Source organism: Danio aesculapii, chromosome 14 (assembly GCF_903798145.1).
Source record: "Danio aesculapii chromosome 14, fDanAes4.1, whole genome shotgun sequence".
Taxonomy (NCBI): domain Eukaryota; kingdom Metazoa; phylum Chordata; class Actinopteri; order Cypriniformes; family Danionidae; genus Danio; species Danio aesculapii.
Genome location: NC_079448.1, coordinates 54,138,485 through 54,156,424, shown reverse-complemented (window position 1 = coordinate 54,156,424; position 17,940 = coordinate 54,138,485). Strand labels below are relative to the sequence as shown.

The window sequence follows — 17,940 nt, the reverse complement described above, 5'->3', positions numbered from 1 at the left end:
CGAAACATTTTAGACCTGTGGCTGTCTGGCATGTGCATTTAAACCCAGTGAACAGCAGAGTTAAAAAAAATAAAACTTAAAAACAGCTGCATTAACCCGTGATAAAGAAAATTTTCAGCATTAATTATTAATTCATTAGCGTAGGATGGATGGATGGATGGATGGAGAGAGAGAGAGACAGAACGAGATAGAGGGCAATAGATAGAACGACAGATAGAACGATAGAACGATAGAACGATAGATAGATAGATAGATAGATAGATAGATAGATAGATAGATAGATAGATAGATAGATAGATAGATAGATAGATAGATAGATAGATAGATAGATAGATAGATAGATAGATAGATAGATAAAATTACAGACAGACAGATAGATAGATATAGTTGGATGGAATGATGGACAGACCGACATATAGATATACAGACAGACAGACAGACAGAACGAGATATAGATAGATAAAATTATAGATAGATAGATAGACAGACAGACAGACAGATAGATAGATAGATAGATAGATATAGTTGGATGGAATGATGGACAGACCGACATATAGATATACAGACAGACAGAACGAGATATAGATAGATAAAATGATAGATAGATAGATAGATAGATAGATAGATAGATAGACAGACAGACAGACAGACAGACAGACAGACAGAACGAGATATAGATAGATAGATAGATAGATAGATAGATAGATAGATAGATAGATAGATAGATAGATAGATAGATAGATAGATAGATAGATAGATAGATAAATAGATAGAACAATGGATAGATAGACAGACAGACAGACAGAACGAGATATAGATAGATAAAATTATAGACAGACAGATAGAACGATAGAACGGTAGATAGATAGAACGATAGATAGATAGATAGATAGATAGATAGATAGAACGATAGATAGAACGATAGATAGATAGAACGATAGATAGATAGATAGAACGATAGATAGATAGAACGATAGATAGATAGAACGATAGATAGATAGATAGATAGATAGATAGATAGATAGATAGATAGATAGATAGATAGATAGATAGATAGATAGATAGATAGATAGATAGATAGATAGATAGATATAGATAGATAGATAGATAGATAGATAGATAGATAGATAAATAGATAGATAGATAGATAGATAGATAGACAGAACGAGATATAGATAGAGATAGATAGATAAAATGATAGATAAAATGATAGATAGATAGATAGATAGATAGATAGATAGATAGATAGATAGATAGATAGATAGATAGATAGATAGATAGATAGATAGATAGATAGATAGATAGATAGATAGATAGATAGATAGATAGATAGATATAGATAGATAGATAGATAGATAGATAGATAGATAGATAGAACAATGGATAGATAGACAGACAGACAGACAGACAGACAGACAGACAGAACGAGATATAGATAAAATTATAGACAGATAGAATGATAGAACAGTAGTTAGATAGAACGATAGATAGAACGATAGAATGATAGATAGAACGATAGATAGATAGATAGATAGAACGATAGATAGATAGATAGATAGATAGATAGATAGATAGATAGATAGATAGATAGATAGATAGATAGATAGAACGATAGATAGATATATATAGATATATAGATAGAACGATAGATAGATAGATAGACAGATAGACAGATAGATAGATAGATAGATAGATAGATAGATAGATAGATAGATAGATAGATAGATAGATAGATAGAACGATAGAACGATAGATAGACAGATAGACAGATAGACAGACAGACAGACAGACAGACAGACAGATAGATAGATAGATAGATAGATAGATAGATAGATAGATAGATAGATAGATAGATAGATAGATAGATAGATAGATAGATAGATAGATAGATAGATAGATAGATAGATAGATAGAACGATAGAAGATAGATAGAACGATAGAACGATAGAACGATAGATAGATAGACAGATAGACAGATAGACAGATAGATAGATAGATAGATAGATAGATAGATAGATAGATAGATAGATAGATAGATAGATAGATAGATAGATAGATAGATAGATGGAATGATGGACAGACCGACACATAGATAGATAACCTAACGTATGGGTACTAATACGGTCAACCGAACTAAAGTGATGTGTGCAGATCTCACCACTGGGTAGGGCAGCTCCTGGTGGAGGGTCTCCTGCGGGAGGTACTGCAGGGGGACGGAGGGCGTCAGTGCTGGTGGATGATGGGCTGGAGGATAAGAGAACGTTCCTAACGGATGCTGGTCTCCTCGCAGATCCACTTCATTCTCCACCCTCTGCAGAGGCTGAGCAAACACACACACACACAAACACAACTTCAGACCACGAGGAAAACACAAGACTCTCTATTATTATGCGGTTTTTTTTTTTTTTTTTCTACATGTTTATTTAAAATTTATCAGGATGAATGTACCATGTGCTTCCAGAAACACAATCAGAGGCAAGGTTGACTAATATTGTGCCATGAGTTAGTCCAAATATACTACAAAAATATCATGAACAATAACAGCACATAAATTAACTCATCATTTAACAATACATTTATTATTCATTATCATTTAAGGCTTAGTCTCTTTATTCATCAGGGGTCACCACTGCAGAATGAACCGCCAACTTATCCAGCATATGTTTTACACAGTGGATGCCAGTACTGGGCAACAATACATTTATTAATACATTAATAATACGTTTTTAATTTGTAGAGCATTTTCCTACATAACATGCAACTCAAGCATAAGCAAATATTAAAAACATTAATTTCAGGTAAAATATAGAAATAGATGAGTAAATACAGAAAAAAAAAACTATTTAAAACTAAAATAAATTAGAGATTAAATAGTCACAAAAAATTGCCAAGCCATCACTGGGAAACACCCATACACTCATTCACGCACATACACTATAGCCAATTTAGCTTATTCAATTCCCCTATAGTGCATGTGTTTGAACTGTGGGGAAAACTGAAGCACCCGTAGGAAACCCACGCCAACACAGGGACAACATGCAAACTCCACATAGAAACGCCAACTGACCCAGCCGAGGCTCGAACCAGCGACCTTCTTGATGTGAGGCGACAGCACTACCCACTGCGCCACTGTGTTGCCCTCCTTGACTTATTAGAAATGCTATTTTGAAAGCTTTTATGTGCTATTTGTGTTTCTATTTGGTCTTTTCTCCTCTTGTTTTGTCTCGTTTTTTATGACGTTGATATGAAAACACTTTGCTCAGTCTTCTGGCGGTTTTAAATGTGCTCCATATTTAAAGTACAATTGATAAAGTAATGTAAAATAAGTAATGTATAATGTTCTCCAACACTGTTAACCATCGTGCAATGATTGACCCTCAAATTGAAAATGGACTTTTGTAAATTTTTCTTTTACACCAAACATCAATTAATTATAATGACGCTCCATTCTCATTCATACTAAAGGTGCAAAATGGGGTTTTAATGCAATCATCAGCTGAGATAGAAGTGATGTCAATTTAGACACCTATTTATCCCATTAAAATCTGCATTTGGAAGAGGCTTAGAACAGATACGATAAACAAAATCATGTGCAACATATTCCCATCTGTGTCCAATTGATAGTTTTCAACTGTGTGACCTGTGCAAAAACCTAGCGGGCAAACAAAGGGGCCGTAATGGCAGGTACACTGAGATCAACACAGAAACGCTATATTATATATATATATATATATATGCTATATATAACACATATTTCCGTCTGTTTTAGGTGACGAATATTTGGATCACATCAACAAAATAAAATGAAAGATATGATCACAAACTGTAATCTGTGGGCACTTGCAATCCATATTCTGCACCTGCAGCCATTTTTCAGTCATTTAAAACCCTCATGTCCCTGTCAAAGCAAAAGTTTCATATTGATTATAAAATATTATCTTTTGACCTATAAAGCTTTAAATAATCTAGCTCCTGTTTATCTAACCAAACATCTGTCTCGCTACAATCCAACTCGCTCTTTAAGATCTCAAAACTCAGGGCTTCTGGTAGTACCTAGAATAGCAAAGTCGAGTAAAGGAGGTCGAGCCTTCTCATTTATAGCTCCTAAACTCTGGAATAGCCTTCCTGATAACGTCCGAGGCTCAGACACACTCTCACAGTTCTCACAGGCTTGACAACCTCCTCCTTAATACACCAGACATTGCGTTAGAAACCTTCATATGCTTTACATGTTTGTTTATATAACTGCTATTTTCATTTATAACACTCACTCATTTAAATACACTATAAACAGCAGCTACGCTAATTATTCTCTTTATTCTCTATTTCCACCTGGGGATACTCATCCCGAGGCCCCAAGAGACAATGCAGCGCCTTTGATGCGATCCAAGACCTGTGAAAAGATGACCCCAAGGCGCATCCATAATCCTGGACCAGGCAGTATCCCGAGCTGATACTGTGGTGGTCATGGAGGAGTGCATGAGAGTCCTCATATTGATCCTGTGGGCCAGCCTGACCTCCCGCCAGAGCCCTACTCACACCTGCAGCTTCATCACAATGGACATCCAGCGTTCTCCAGCACCTAGACTGCAGCTCCACACAGGAAGTTTGGCCAGAAGAATAATGGTCGTGCCCGACAGAGCCTAGTTTCTCTTGAGGGTTTATTTGTTCCCTTCACTTTGTCAATTGGTGAAGTTTTTTCCCCTCGCCATTGTCACCACTAGCTTGCTCGGATTGTGAAGCTGCGCTTCGGTGGAGTTGCTCTTCAGTGTTTGTACTTTCAGCAGTGAAACTTAAACCACACTGAACTGAACTTCAACTCTTTACTAGAACTATGTTAAGCTGCTCTGACACAATCTACATTGTGAACAGCGCTATATAAATAAACATGATACATGAATTCAGTGATGTTTACCTTTATTTTGTGGATATTATATTGTTTTCGTTTTGCTTAATGAATATTTGCCTGTAGTGAAAATCTATTTGTTCTGCTGTTTATACTTTGACGTTTATTCTTTAATCGCATTTAACCTGCAAATTAGAATAGCCACTGTATAAAAAGCACACAAAAGTACTGACAGTTATTGGTAGCATATACTGTTATGGGTCAACGATGATAATATTAGTCACAAATCCATTAATTTCTCCTTTCTGCTTGTTCTTTCTATGAAGGAATTTAGTGTTTCACGTCAGTTAATAACACTACGGGCCCTATCATACACCCTGCACAATGCGGCGTGACGCAATTGTTATTTGTTAGTTTCAGCTCGGCGCAGGAGTCGTTTTGACGTTTTGCACCGCGCTGTTTAAATAGCAAATGCATTTGTGCTCATATGTGTGCCCATAGGCGTTCTGGTTTAAAAAAGGAGGCGTGTTGAGGCGCATTGCTATTTTGAGCAACTTAAATAGACGATTCAATAGACCAGATCAAAGCTGGTCTATAGTCCAGCGCAGAGCGCGTTAGTTGTGAGCCTCGCTTAAACATTGCTTAATACACACATGGTGTACAGCAATACGCAAATATCTTTACAAATGAAAAAGAATTAAAGGATTAAAATATTACAAACAATATTATTTTCTAGCCTACATAAATATAAAATCCACTGCCTTCATCTCAGGGGGGCTTTTTCAGTTTATTCATAACAATTTGCTTTTGTATAATGTTATTATTATTATTAGTATTATTTATTATCTGCATATTTATATTTGTTTTATTAAAAACAAGCTTAGATTTGTCCACCTGTCAGGTTTTAGACCATATGGGGAACAGCATGTGTGTTTGGATATAACTCAGTTTTTTGAGCACACTTCATTATTATTGTTCATTTACTTGTTTGCTGGAAATTAGACCTGAATCTAGAAATAGTTTTGAAGCAAATCTTTGCGCTTAACAAACAAAATTAATTATTTACATGCTAATAGATATCTGTGTGTACAACACATTTCCCTATCCACAAGAGTGAAAGCGAAAGTAAATAATGAGGGGGCTCATCGCTCATCCTCACGCTGCAGATGCTCTGTCTAACTGTTTTCGCACTAGTGAAGCATTCAGTTTTTACACTTACAAAGTCCGTCATGTAAATAGCAAATGCACTCTTAAAGGGAATGGGAGATGAGACTCTGATTGGTTTATTCTCAAAACACACCCATAACTCATCAAGAGAATAAGCTCAACCCTGTTAGACCATGCGCCATGGCTCAAAGCGGATTTTTCTGTCCTTTAAATAGCAAAAGTGGATTCTGACACGGCCTTAATGCTTTTGCATTTGCTTTGCGCATGGATCGTCAAAATAGAGCCCTACATCTTATTGCACAACAATTATAACTCGGCGGTCAACAGGAGATAGCAGTGTTTTGCCCGCTAGAGGGGGCATTCCCCAAACGATGTGAGGACATATGAAAACTATCAATATGAACAAAAATAAATCACAATTTTTTATTTCTCATATTACCGTATAATAACCAAAAACTGCAATATATATACATCATGCACTGAACTCAAACAAACATTGGCCGCTTTATATGGCGGCCTGCGCTGATGTTAACCTAGATAAACGTGCACTATTATTAGGTGCATCTCCAAGTGTTCAAGGAGGCTAAATTAGCACAGAGCTGCATGACAACTGAACACACACATCGGCTGTATACTGACTCAAATACTGGCTAGAAGAAAATCAAGAGGAAGCATGAGAAGCCCTATTTAATAAAATAAAATTATACACCATTTTAGAAAGAATCATCTCACTCTAACATTGCTCTACAGACGGTAGTGTTATTATAAGTACAATCAGCTGTAGGCAATAATCCATCACTCGAGGCTAATCGTTTTCTGTAGATTATAATAGGATTGCTTTTGTAATTACTCAGTAATCCTTTTACACATAGTAATACTGTAATGCAATGCACTCAACACTGGGAATAATAAATTGCAATAATAAACCAGTGATGCACTGAAACCTACATTTATTTGATAGATAATAGATCAGTTCAATGTTTTTACATTATTATTATTATTGTAAGACCATATATAAACATTTTAAAATGTATTTAATGCATGTATATATATATTAGGGCTGTCAATTGATTAAAAAATTAACTAATTAATCACACTTTTTTAAATTAATCATGATTAATCATGTAACACCGTATTTATTACAGAAATGAAAACACAATTTCAAAACAATCAACGCCAATAACAAACAATAATGATTTCCATGTTGCATTCTAAGTGGACTACAAAAAACCCCAAATTACTGGCATTGCAAATATGGAAAATCATAATAATAATAAAGTATTCAATACAAACAGGGCAACGCAGTAGGTTGTGCTGTCGCCTCACAGCAAAAAGCTTGCTGGTTCAAGCCTCAGCTGGGTCAGTTGGCATTTCCGTGTGGAGTTTGCATGTTCTCCCTCCGTTCGTGTAGGTTTCCTCCGGGTGCTCCGGTTTCCCCCACAAGTCCAAAGACATGTGGTACAGGTGAATTGGGTAGACTAAATTGTCTGTAGTGTATGAATGTGAATGAGTGAGTGTGAATGGGTGTTTCACAGAGATTGGTTGCAGCTGGAAGGGCATCCGCTGCGTAAAAACGTGCTGGATAAGTTGGCGGTTCATTCCGCTGTGGCAACCCCAGATTAATAAAGGGACTGAGCCGAAAAGAAAATGAATGAATTAATACAAACATTTGTACTCATTGTAAAGTTGTATTGTGAGTTGAGAACATTAATTATAAAGTAGAAACAATTTTGCGTAGTCCTTCTTAACATTTAGGCAGTTGCTAAGACAGTCCAGTCTATTGACATTATCGGGGGACAGTGTGGCCAAGGGGTACATCAAGGCACATACCAAAGACTATATAGACTTACAGGAACTTTGGTCACACCATCTCTAAACATTTAATTGTAAACAGATTTGAGGGATACGGACACCGCAAAGACTCTAGAATACATATAGACTGCCTTCAAGAGATTTTGGACACAGTCAGCGATGTCAAGCGTTTGCTCTTGTTGCTAGGAAACGCACACGCACACACACACACAGACAACGCGCGCAGTACAGCGCACCTGGTGAGCGACTCTTAAAACTCCTCAACGATTCATCAACAAGCACGACTGCGTTCATGAAATTTGCTTAAACTAAGCGTTCTAAAGTATGGCTGTATTTCACAAGGATTCTGACACAGCAACGTGAAGCAGACCCTTAACAAAAGTTGTATGAAGGGGGAAACACGTCAAACTTAATGACATATTTGAGGGCTTATGGAATCAACTTAAAGGCAGAGGAATGGGCAGTCTTTGACAGGTTGTGACATCATCTGAGCACATTTACATGGACACCAAAACTCAGATTTTATGACTAAGATAATACTCTGATAAAGAGTTTACCATGTAAACAGCGATTTTTGATTACCTTAAAGGATCGCCAGTCACGAAATGCGGAGGTTTTTCCTTTCCGTTCGCCATGCGGTATCAATTCCATTAAAACAGCACTCTTCCAGCACTCCTTACTTCATGTTTTCATCCAATAATTGTCACGATGCATGAGCAATATGTTGCTGAATGACTGCAGTTAAAGTCGAAAGATTAAAAATGAAACACCCGAAACTCTGGAGGAAACGCAGGATAGCCTGGTGATGCGACATTAATTGTTTTATACTGAAACTTTCCCTCTAAAAGTCCTTCCTTCGTCTTATCCATATTTCTTTGCACATTGAACACGTCGGCCACAATAGGAAATTGAAAAAAAATTTCGTACATTTTTTACGCGTTAAATATTTCAAATTAATCGCATGTGTTAACGTGCTAATTTTGACAGCCATAATATATATACGCACACAGGCCACTTTATTAGGTACACCTGTTCAACTGCTTGTAACTCAAATTTCTAATCAGCCAATCACACGGCAGCAACTCAATGCATTTAGGCATGTAGACATGGTCAAGACGATCTGCTGCTGTTCAAACTGAGCATCAGAATGGAGAAAAAAGGGGATTTAGGTGACTTTGAACGTGGCATGGTTGTTGATGCCAGACAGGCTGGTCTGAGTATTTCAGAAACTGCTGATCTACTGGGATTTTCATGCACAACCATCTCTAGGGTTTACAGAGAATGGTCTGAAACAGAGGAAATATGCAGTGAAGCTGAGGCTACAATTCACACAGGCTCACCAAAACTGGACAATAGAAATTTGGAGAAATGTTGCCTGGTCTGATGAGTCTCCATTTCTGCTGACACATTCGGATGGTCGGGTCAGAATTTGGCATCAACAACATGAAAGCATGGATCCATCCTGCCTTGTAGCATTGGTTCAGACTGATGGTTGTGGTGTAATGGTGTGGGGGAGATTTTCTTTGGGTCTATTAGTCCCAATTGAGCATCGTGTCAACACCACAGCCTACCTGAGTATTGTTGCTGACCATGTCCATCTTCTGATGGCTACTTCCAGCAGGATAATGCACCATGCGCGAACCGAAAAGCGTTCAGGAATAGTGTTGTTTGTGTGTGTTAATAGAGACTCACCATGCGCGGGTGCTGCGGCTGAATGGGGACGAACTGGTTGATCGGCGGCAGATGAGGAGGAGGATGAGGAGGGTGAGGTGGAGGCTGGTGCGGCGCCACTGCAGGACTGGGGTGCAGGATGAAATGCTCACTGGAGATCAGCGGAGGGAAAGCCTGATAGGACACCGGCAGATGCTGCATGGTGCAGGCCTGAATGAGCTGCACACACACATAGGGAGAACACAGAAATAAACATAAACACACTTTCAAGACACAGTCCATTTCAAATAACGCTGAGAAAGAGACAAAGATCTCACTTTTGCACTGTGTAACAATCCAATATATTAGTTCAAAAGCATTACGCTTGATGATGAGCAATCCTGCATAATACTGGGAAAACGGGATGCATGTATACACAATTTATACAATGCAAAAATAAACCTTCATTTATATGTTAGAAATAAGCTTTCATATATATGAATTGTAGTGTTGTGTAGATATATACACATACACACACACTTTTACTTTATCCAGTGCACTTAATGCAGACTGAAGACACTGTATGTCCCCTGCACAATACGCCACACACTCATCTGTACATCATTATTGCCACATAAAAAAATACAGATGTGGGAATGTGGACACAAATGAAGCGATGACTGGAGCAGATGATTAAACTAGCAGAAAGCACACCTTCACTATCCATGAGAGCGATCTGAAGCATCTGCAGCGACGATGCAAACAAACATGAAGGCTGTTGCACGCTGTCCCTCTGAAGTTGCATCATAGCAGATCATTAATCATTCCAGAGACGCCACATGAAACGCACATAGTGAATGCAGCTGTATATTAGGGGCTAGTTTTTACTATCAGATGTCAGTCCTGGCTAGTTTTTACCATCTGATGGCGCTCTAGGCTAGTTTTTAACAGCAGATGGCGCTCTAGGCTAGTTGTTACTATCGGATGGCGCTCTAGGCTAGTTTTTAACAGCAGATGGCGGTCTAGGCTAGTTTTTACCATCAGATGTCGCTCCTGGCTAGTTTTAACCATCTGATGGCGCTCTATGCTAGTTTTTAACAGCAGATGGCGCTCTATGCTAGTTGTTACTATCGGATGGCGCTCTAGGCTAGTTTTTAACAGCAGATGGCGGTCTAGGCTAGTTTTCACCATCAGATGTCGCTCCTGGCTAGTTTTTACCATCAGATGGCGCTCTAGGCTAGTTTTTCAACAGCAGATGGCACTCTAGGCTTATTTTTAAACAGCAGATGGTGCTATAGGCTAGTTTTTAAACAGCAAATGGCGCTCTATGCTAGTTTTTAAATAGCAGATGTCACTTTAGGCTAGATTTTAACCATCAGATGTCGCTCTAGGCTAGTTTTTAAACAGCAGATGGCACTCTAGGCCAGTTTTTAAACAGTAGATGGCGCTCTAGGCCAGTTTTTACACAGCAGATGGCGCTCTAGGCCAGTTTTTAAACAGCAGATGGCGCTCTAGGCCAGTTTTTAAACGCCAGATGGTGCTCTAGGCCAGTTTATGAACAGCAGATGGTGCTCTAGGCTAGTTTTTAAACAGCAGATGGTGCTCTAGGCTAGTTTTTAAACTGCAGATGGTGCTCTAGGCTAGTTTTTAAACAGCAGATGGTGCTCTAGGCTAGTTTTTAAACAGCAGATGGCGCTCTAGGGTAGTTTTTAAACAGCAGATGGTGCTCTAGGCTAGTTTTTAAACAGCAGATGGCACTCTAGGCTAGTTTTTAAACGGCAACTGGCACTCTAGGCTAGTTTTTAAACAGAAGATGGTGCTCTAGGCTAGTTTATAAACAGCAGATGGCGCTCTAAGCTAGTTTTTAACCATCAGATGGCGCTTTAGGCTAATTTTTAAATAGATGGCGCTCTACGCAAGATCATAAACAGCAGATGGCGCTCTAGGCTAGTTTTTAAACAGCAGATGACGCTCTAGGCTAGTTTTTAAACCATCAGATGGCGCTCTAGGCTAGTTTTTAAACAGCAACTGGTGCTCTAGGCTCGTTTTTAAACAGCAGACGTCACTCTAGGCTAGTTGTTACCATCAGATAGCACTCTAGGCTAGTTGTTACCATCAGATGGTGTTCTAGGCAAGTTTTTAAACAGCAGATGGCGCTCTAGGCTAGTTGTTACCATCAGATGGCGCTCTAGGCTAGTTTTTAAACCATCAGATGGCGCTCTAGGCTAGTTTTTAAACAGCAACTGGCGCTCTAGGCTCGTATTTAAACAGCAGATGGTGCTCTAGGCTAGTTTTTAAACAGCAGATGGCGCTCTAGGCTCGTTTTTGAACAGCAGATGGCGCTCTAGGCTCGTTTTTAAACAGCAGATGGCGCTCTAGGCTCGTTTTTAAACAGCAGATGGCGCTCTAGGCTCGTTTTTAAACAGCAGATGGCGCTCTAGGCTCGTTTTTAAACAGCAGATGGCGCTCTAGGCTAGTTGTTACCATCAGATGGCGCTCTAGGCTAGTTTTTAACCATCAGATGGCGCTCTAGGCTAGTTTTTAAACAGCAACTGGTGCTCTAGGCTCGTTTTTAAACAGCAGATGGTGCTCTAGGCTAGTTTTTAAACAGCAGATGGTGCTCTAGGCTAGTTTTTAAACAGCAGATGTCACTCTAGGTTAGTTGTTACCATCAGATGGCACTCTAGGCTAGTTGTTACCATCAGATGGTGTTCTAGGCAAGTTTTTAAACTGCAGATGGCACAATAGGCTAGTTTTGACAGCAGACAGCACAATAATCTACTTTTTAATGTCAGATGGCTCTCCAGGCTAGATTTTAACATGTTAGACGGTGCTCTAATTTCGTTTATTATTGTGGCAAGTAGATGGGTAATAAGTGGTATAATGTACACCCAGCCGGTGGTTTCACTTTCATACAATAGCTGATAAACCTGTTGGGCTTATTTCTGTGCCACTGTCTGTAAAGCATACAGCGCCATCTGCTGTTAAAAACTAAGCTTACAACTGCACTGCATTCGGAAAATTGTTGCAGAATAATTCCTGTATTCGCAATGCATTGATTCTACTGAATATGCTAAATGTGTAAAGCATGAGCGGGATGTACAGAACAACATGATAATCTCAGGATCTCTCCAGCTGCAAGGACACACACACACACACACACACACACACACACACACACACACACACACAGTACATCTACATCAGCTACAGTAAAGCTGGAGCGATGGGACATGTTTAGCGCGCTCTACACAAACTTGACTGACATCCAGCTCTTCCTTTTCAAACTCACTGGAGGAGGAAGGCAGCAGAGCAGAGAGAGCTGTCCGCTGAACATTACCGAGCATGCTGGGAGCTGCTGAGCATTGCAGGCTGGGATTGGTTGCCCGGTGTGGATGGGAAACCCGTGGGTCGTCACCGTGGTAACAGTGTAAGAGATCGGAACTGATCCTTGATGCATCTTGAAGGACGACACAAGAGAAAAACATTCAGGTTACTCACAGTGGTGGAAAGAGTACTGAAAAATCAGACTCAAGTAAAAGTAGCATTACTTGCCCAAAAATGTAGTACAAATAGAGTAGGTAAATATTACTCATAGTATGAGTTAAAAGTAGCCCTTCTGAAAGTACTCAAGAGTAGTGAGTATTACACTGTGGAAGGTTGAAGTGTTTACATGCATTTTGTGTGTGTGTGTGTGTGTGTGTGTGTGTGTGTGTGTGTGTGTAAACGTAACATTCTGTAGTGCATTTAGTTATTGTCTAAGGTGATTTCAGTCATCATACAGTAAACATCCGTCATCTCCTCATCAGTAACCTGCATATAAACAGTCTCTCGTCATTGCAAGTAAGGATTTTAGACATCTTCTTGGACACTTTTAACCCTTCAAGATGGTTTGCTGCATTTATAAAGTGCCCATGTCTTCAGTATGATGCGATTTACTTTCTATGTGCGATTTGATTGGACAGGAATCACTGTGATCTACTCAGCCAATCCCCATAGACATGAAAAAATATAGTAGTGACTGCAGCCTGAAAGATATTAGTAGGGCTGCAACAACGAACTGATTAAATCACTAAAAATCGATTACTAAAAGCGTTGGCAACGAATTTCATAATTGATTCTTTGTGTCGTCCGACACGGGGTCGTTTGATTACTAAAAAACACTTTAGTTCAGCGGGGAGCGGAGTGAACACGGTCTCTCTCGCGCACTGATACAGAATTTGGCGCCTCATAGACAGGGATGAGGAGGAAGGGAGCTCAACAGCTCCTACTTCTGTTCTGTTTTGAAGTGAGGACCGTCAAGTCTCTGGTGCTGATGTTTTACTCGTTATCCAGCTTGACAAGCATGATAAGTTAGCATTAGCTCGTTTACCTTTAGAGGGGCAACTAAGAAAATCAAACTGAGCTTTGGCGCTGTGTCTGCAGCTAAGCCAGAGAGAGCTCGCTCTGAGCAGAGCTCTTAGTAAGGGACCGTCAGAAAAGTGCTTCTTTTCTTTTTTTTTTATCCAAAACAAAACCAACTTAACCCTGCTGAGAAAGACGTGTCATTTTATCACAATTATGCACAATTATTCTTCACGTGCGACAGACATCTCATTTTTTTCTTATTCACTTCCATTGATTTCTAGATGTTAAAAACAGCTCGTTCTGCTGCTTGATTTTGCCAACTGATATTTTCCTATTATATTATGCTTATTGTTATGTATAGTCATGAACACACTTGTTTGTAGAGCAAGTAGTTTGAGTGTTCAGAAAAGTGCTATATAAATGTAAGCAATTATTATTATTATTATTATTATTATTTAAAAAAGCGATTATTAATTAATTAATTATTTTGTTCAAGTCGCAACACGTTTAAAACGATTAAAAGAACGCTTTTCTAATTTCTTATGATTAATTTTTGTTGTTGTCTTAGACTACAATTGGGTGTATTTTGGCATTTAATAAGTATACAAATAAATATGTTAATAAAGAACTTAATATGTGAAAATAAAACAAACAAAAAAGGAAAATCAAACATCATGATACATAAGCTTAAAAAGTAACAGTTTTGTTTAAGTGTAAAAGTCTTTAAATATTAAAAGTAATTTTAATCTTTATTTGTTTGTTTTTGTTCTTAGACTATTGACCTTATTCTAATGCAGAAGGTCACTCGGTTTTGCGATTTGTTTTAGAACTTCTGATTTAGCCACCTATTGGAGAAATGACTAGAAGTAATAAATGTCTGAAAACGGTCAAAGCCCTTTAAACATTTTGAGGGGAATCTCCTCATTCACCACTAGTGTGCAGCATCAACCTAGATGATGTGACGACAGCCATATTTCGCCAAACCTATAGGGTGGAGGAACTATGACGTCAATTTGTATGCAAAAACCCGGAAGCGAGTTAGCATTTTAGCAGTTCCATTTCCCTCGCCCCAAAGTCAGTGTTTTTTTTCAATGGGATTTTAGTTATATCGCTTAAATAAGGTTCGTGGCTGACACAAACTCAGTATACTTTCACATTTTATTCTACGACATAAAACGCATCAGTTACATCACACTCTTGAGTTTTTAAATCGATTACGCTTCTTTAAAAAGACGGTTGCTATCAAGTTGCTAAATGGAACTATAGTCGGTGTCGGAGACATTATACGCCATCGAGCTGAACTCATCTGGAGCGCAGCTCACTTGTGTTTCGGGCATTTGGATTTGTCTGTTATTTAAGTATTTTCATAAATAGTATATTATAGTTTGTTGTATTTTTCTAATTGGGAATTCATATTGTGTGTAGATAATGCCTTCAAATGTTAAACACTGTCAAGACAGAATAATTTGTTGATCATTTATTTTAATTAAAGATATGGGGATACAGCTTACCAGTGCAGCCTGTCTCTTTCCTGCTCTCAGTGATGCAATCGTGTCAATAAATGTGTAAAAATACACACATATTACCTGTTATTTTAACGTGATCAAGTGATTTTTCGTCTGTTTTTTCTTCATCTGAACACATTTAACTCTGTCATAACTGCAGTATTTACACTCCTCCTTAATGTATAGCAGATGTGACTGTATGCGCTGCTTTTCGCTGTATTTCGTGACATAAAAAATACTGAATGTTGTTCTGTGTCCATGATGGAACTTGCAGGCATTTGATAGACTTGCTCCTCATGCCTCATTTCTGTCGTCTGTTAATGTAAGCGGGCTGTATACACTTATTTAAATGTGTCTTATGATAATACTTTGTAGGCACATTTACACATACAGTTTTAAAACTTTTAAAACAACCGCAAAGTAAAACAGAAGTATTTCCCAAGTATAAACGATCCAAAAGGCACATAGGTTTATGTGTATTTGCATATTTATTTGTTTATAATATATAGCGTGGATTATAATATAATAAACCGAGAGATTAACTTTGTCATGGACATTATTTCTAAAAAAATAAGATAGAAAAGTTGTCTGTAGCAGGGTGGAGCTGACGTCACAGGCGAGCGCCCCGAAAGCACTGTAGTCCGTTTATAGTCAAATGTTAGCTTTTCAGTTCTTGCGTTAGCATTTAAGATCCAAAAGTGTTCAGTTGTATTTTCGTGTGAGGATTATCCGGCTGGACAAAACGTGTGAGTGTAATGAACTGTGTTTGAACACAGAGATTATTATTTGCAATCTTCGAAAAGCCTATGGGAAAATCCTATGGGGATTTTATTGAGGGAGCCAGTTTTATGCTAGCTGCTGATTAGCCTAAAAGGTGACGTCATAGTTCCCCCACTTCACTGATTGGTTGAGAGAAGACAGAGTGATGAAGCCAGTTATGGTATGCTGATTGTTAGGAGGCCATAATGAACAGAGCCAGGATACCGGGGTTAAACCCCTACTCTTTTTCGAACATCCTGGGATTTTGAAAGACCACAGAGAGTCAGGACCTCGGTTTAACGTCTCATCTGAAAGACCACATCAATATACTGGGGCGTTAGGACCCAAACAGACCTCTGGCTGAGACCTGCTGGCCTCACTAACACCCCTTCTGGCAGCAACCTAGCTTTCCCATGTGGTCTCCCATCCAGGTACTGACCATGCACAGCCCTGCTTAGCTTTAGTGGGCGACCATGTGAGAGTTGCAGAGAGCTAGCTGCCAGCTATCTGAACTGACTGTCCTTGTCATCATGCATGGTGACCTTGAGTGTCCAGAAAGGTGCCTTTAATAAAATGCATTATTATTATTATGAGGGTCAGATGATCTTTTCAAATCTAAAACCAATAGATGAGCTATTACCTTCAATTGCTTAAAGTAATGTCCAGTGTTGTTCAGTGTGCAGCACCTCAGTGTCAGTGTTTGCGGTGGTACCTGCTCGTGTAGATCCACCATGATGGAGTTCTGTTGAGGAGGCTGGTTGGCAGTGTGCAGCATGCGTGGAGCGGCACCGCTATGGCTGTACTGCCTGGACTCATCTAAAGGAACCTGCTGATGCTGGGAGAAGACTGCGTGGTGGAAGTTCTCATCCTGGTGAAGGGAAGTGTGAAGCGCAGGTCGATCTCGCTGGCCCCACTGATGGCGCACTGGAGGACTGGCACACATCAGCGACACAGAGCAATAATCAACATCAATGCTTTGTCAATGCAATATCTAAGCAATAACAATGTAATATGAATGCAATATCAATGCTATATCAATGCAATATGAATGCAATATCGATCCAATATGAATGCAATATCAATGCTATATGAATGCAATATCAATGCTATATGAATGCAATATCAATGCTGTATCAATGCAATGTCAATGGTATATCAGTGTAATATCAATGCTACATGAATGCAATATCAATGCTGTATCAATGCAATGTCAATGGTAGATCTATGCTACATGAATGAAATAGCAATGGTACATCAATGCAATATCAATGCCATATCAGTGTAATATCAATGCTACATCAATGCAATATCAATGCTACATGAATGCAATATCAATGCTATATGAATGCAATACCAATGCAATACCAATGTTATATGAATACAATACCAGTGCAATATCAATGCTACATGAATGCAATATCAATGCAGTATCAATGCTATATGAATACAATACCAATGCAATATCAATGCTACATGAATGCAATATCAATGCAGTATCAATGCTATATGAATGCAATATGAATGCTATATCGATGCAATATCAATGCAATATCAATGACATATCAATGCAGTATCAATGCTATATGAATGCAATACCAATGCTAGATATTAATGCAATATCAACACAATACACATTATCAATGCAATATCAACATTATCAATACACTTGGAGCACATCAAGATAATACATAATATCAATGCAATATCCAATATCAACACATCAACATTATTAATGCAATATCAACATAATCACTGCAACATACGTTAACGCATTATCAACTAATTATTTACTCAATATCAACGCAATCAACACAATATTAAAGCTTTAACAGAGCAACAAACACATTATAAACT

The 17,940-nt window shown here is 38.5% G+C and overlaps 1 protein-coding gene across 3 annotated transcripts in view; it reads right to left on the bottom strand.

Annotated features, from left to right (window-relative positions):
• The window catches only part of rnf44 (ring finger protein 44), a 48,075-nt gene that overhangs the window by 8,943 nt on the left and 21,192 nt on the right, over positions 1-17,940 (bottom strand). For 2 of the 3 annotated variants that reach the window (XM_056472441.1, XM_056472439.1), the window contains exons 3-6: positions 16,799-17,018; positions 12,768-12,935; positions 9,518-9,715; positions 2,159-2,320 (exon numbers count right to left, since the gene is read on the bottom strand). In XM_056472441.1, coding sequence (XP_056328416.1) covers positions 2,159-2,320; positions 9,518-9,715; positions 12,768-12,935; positions 16,799-17,018 — 748 coding nt within the window. The remainder of the gene's footprint in view (positions 1-2,158; positions 2,321-9,517; positions 9,716-12,767; positions 12,936-16,798; positions 17,019-17,940) is intronic. The other variant, XM_056472440.1, reaches the window with a different exon arrangement.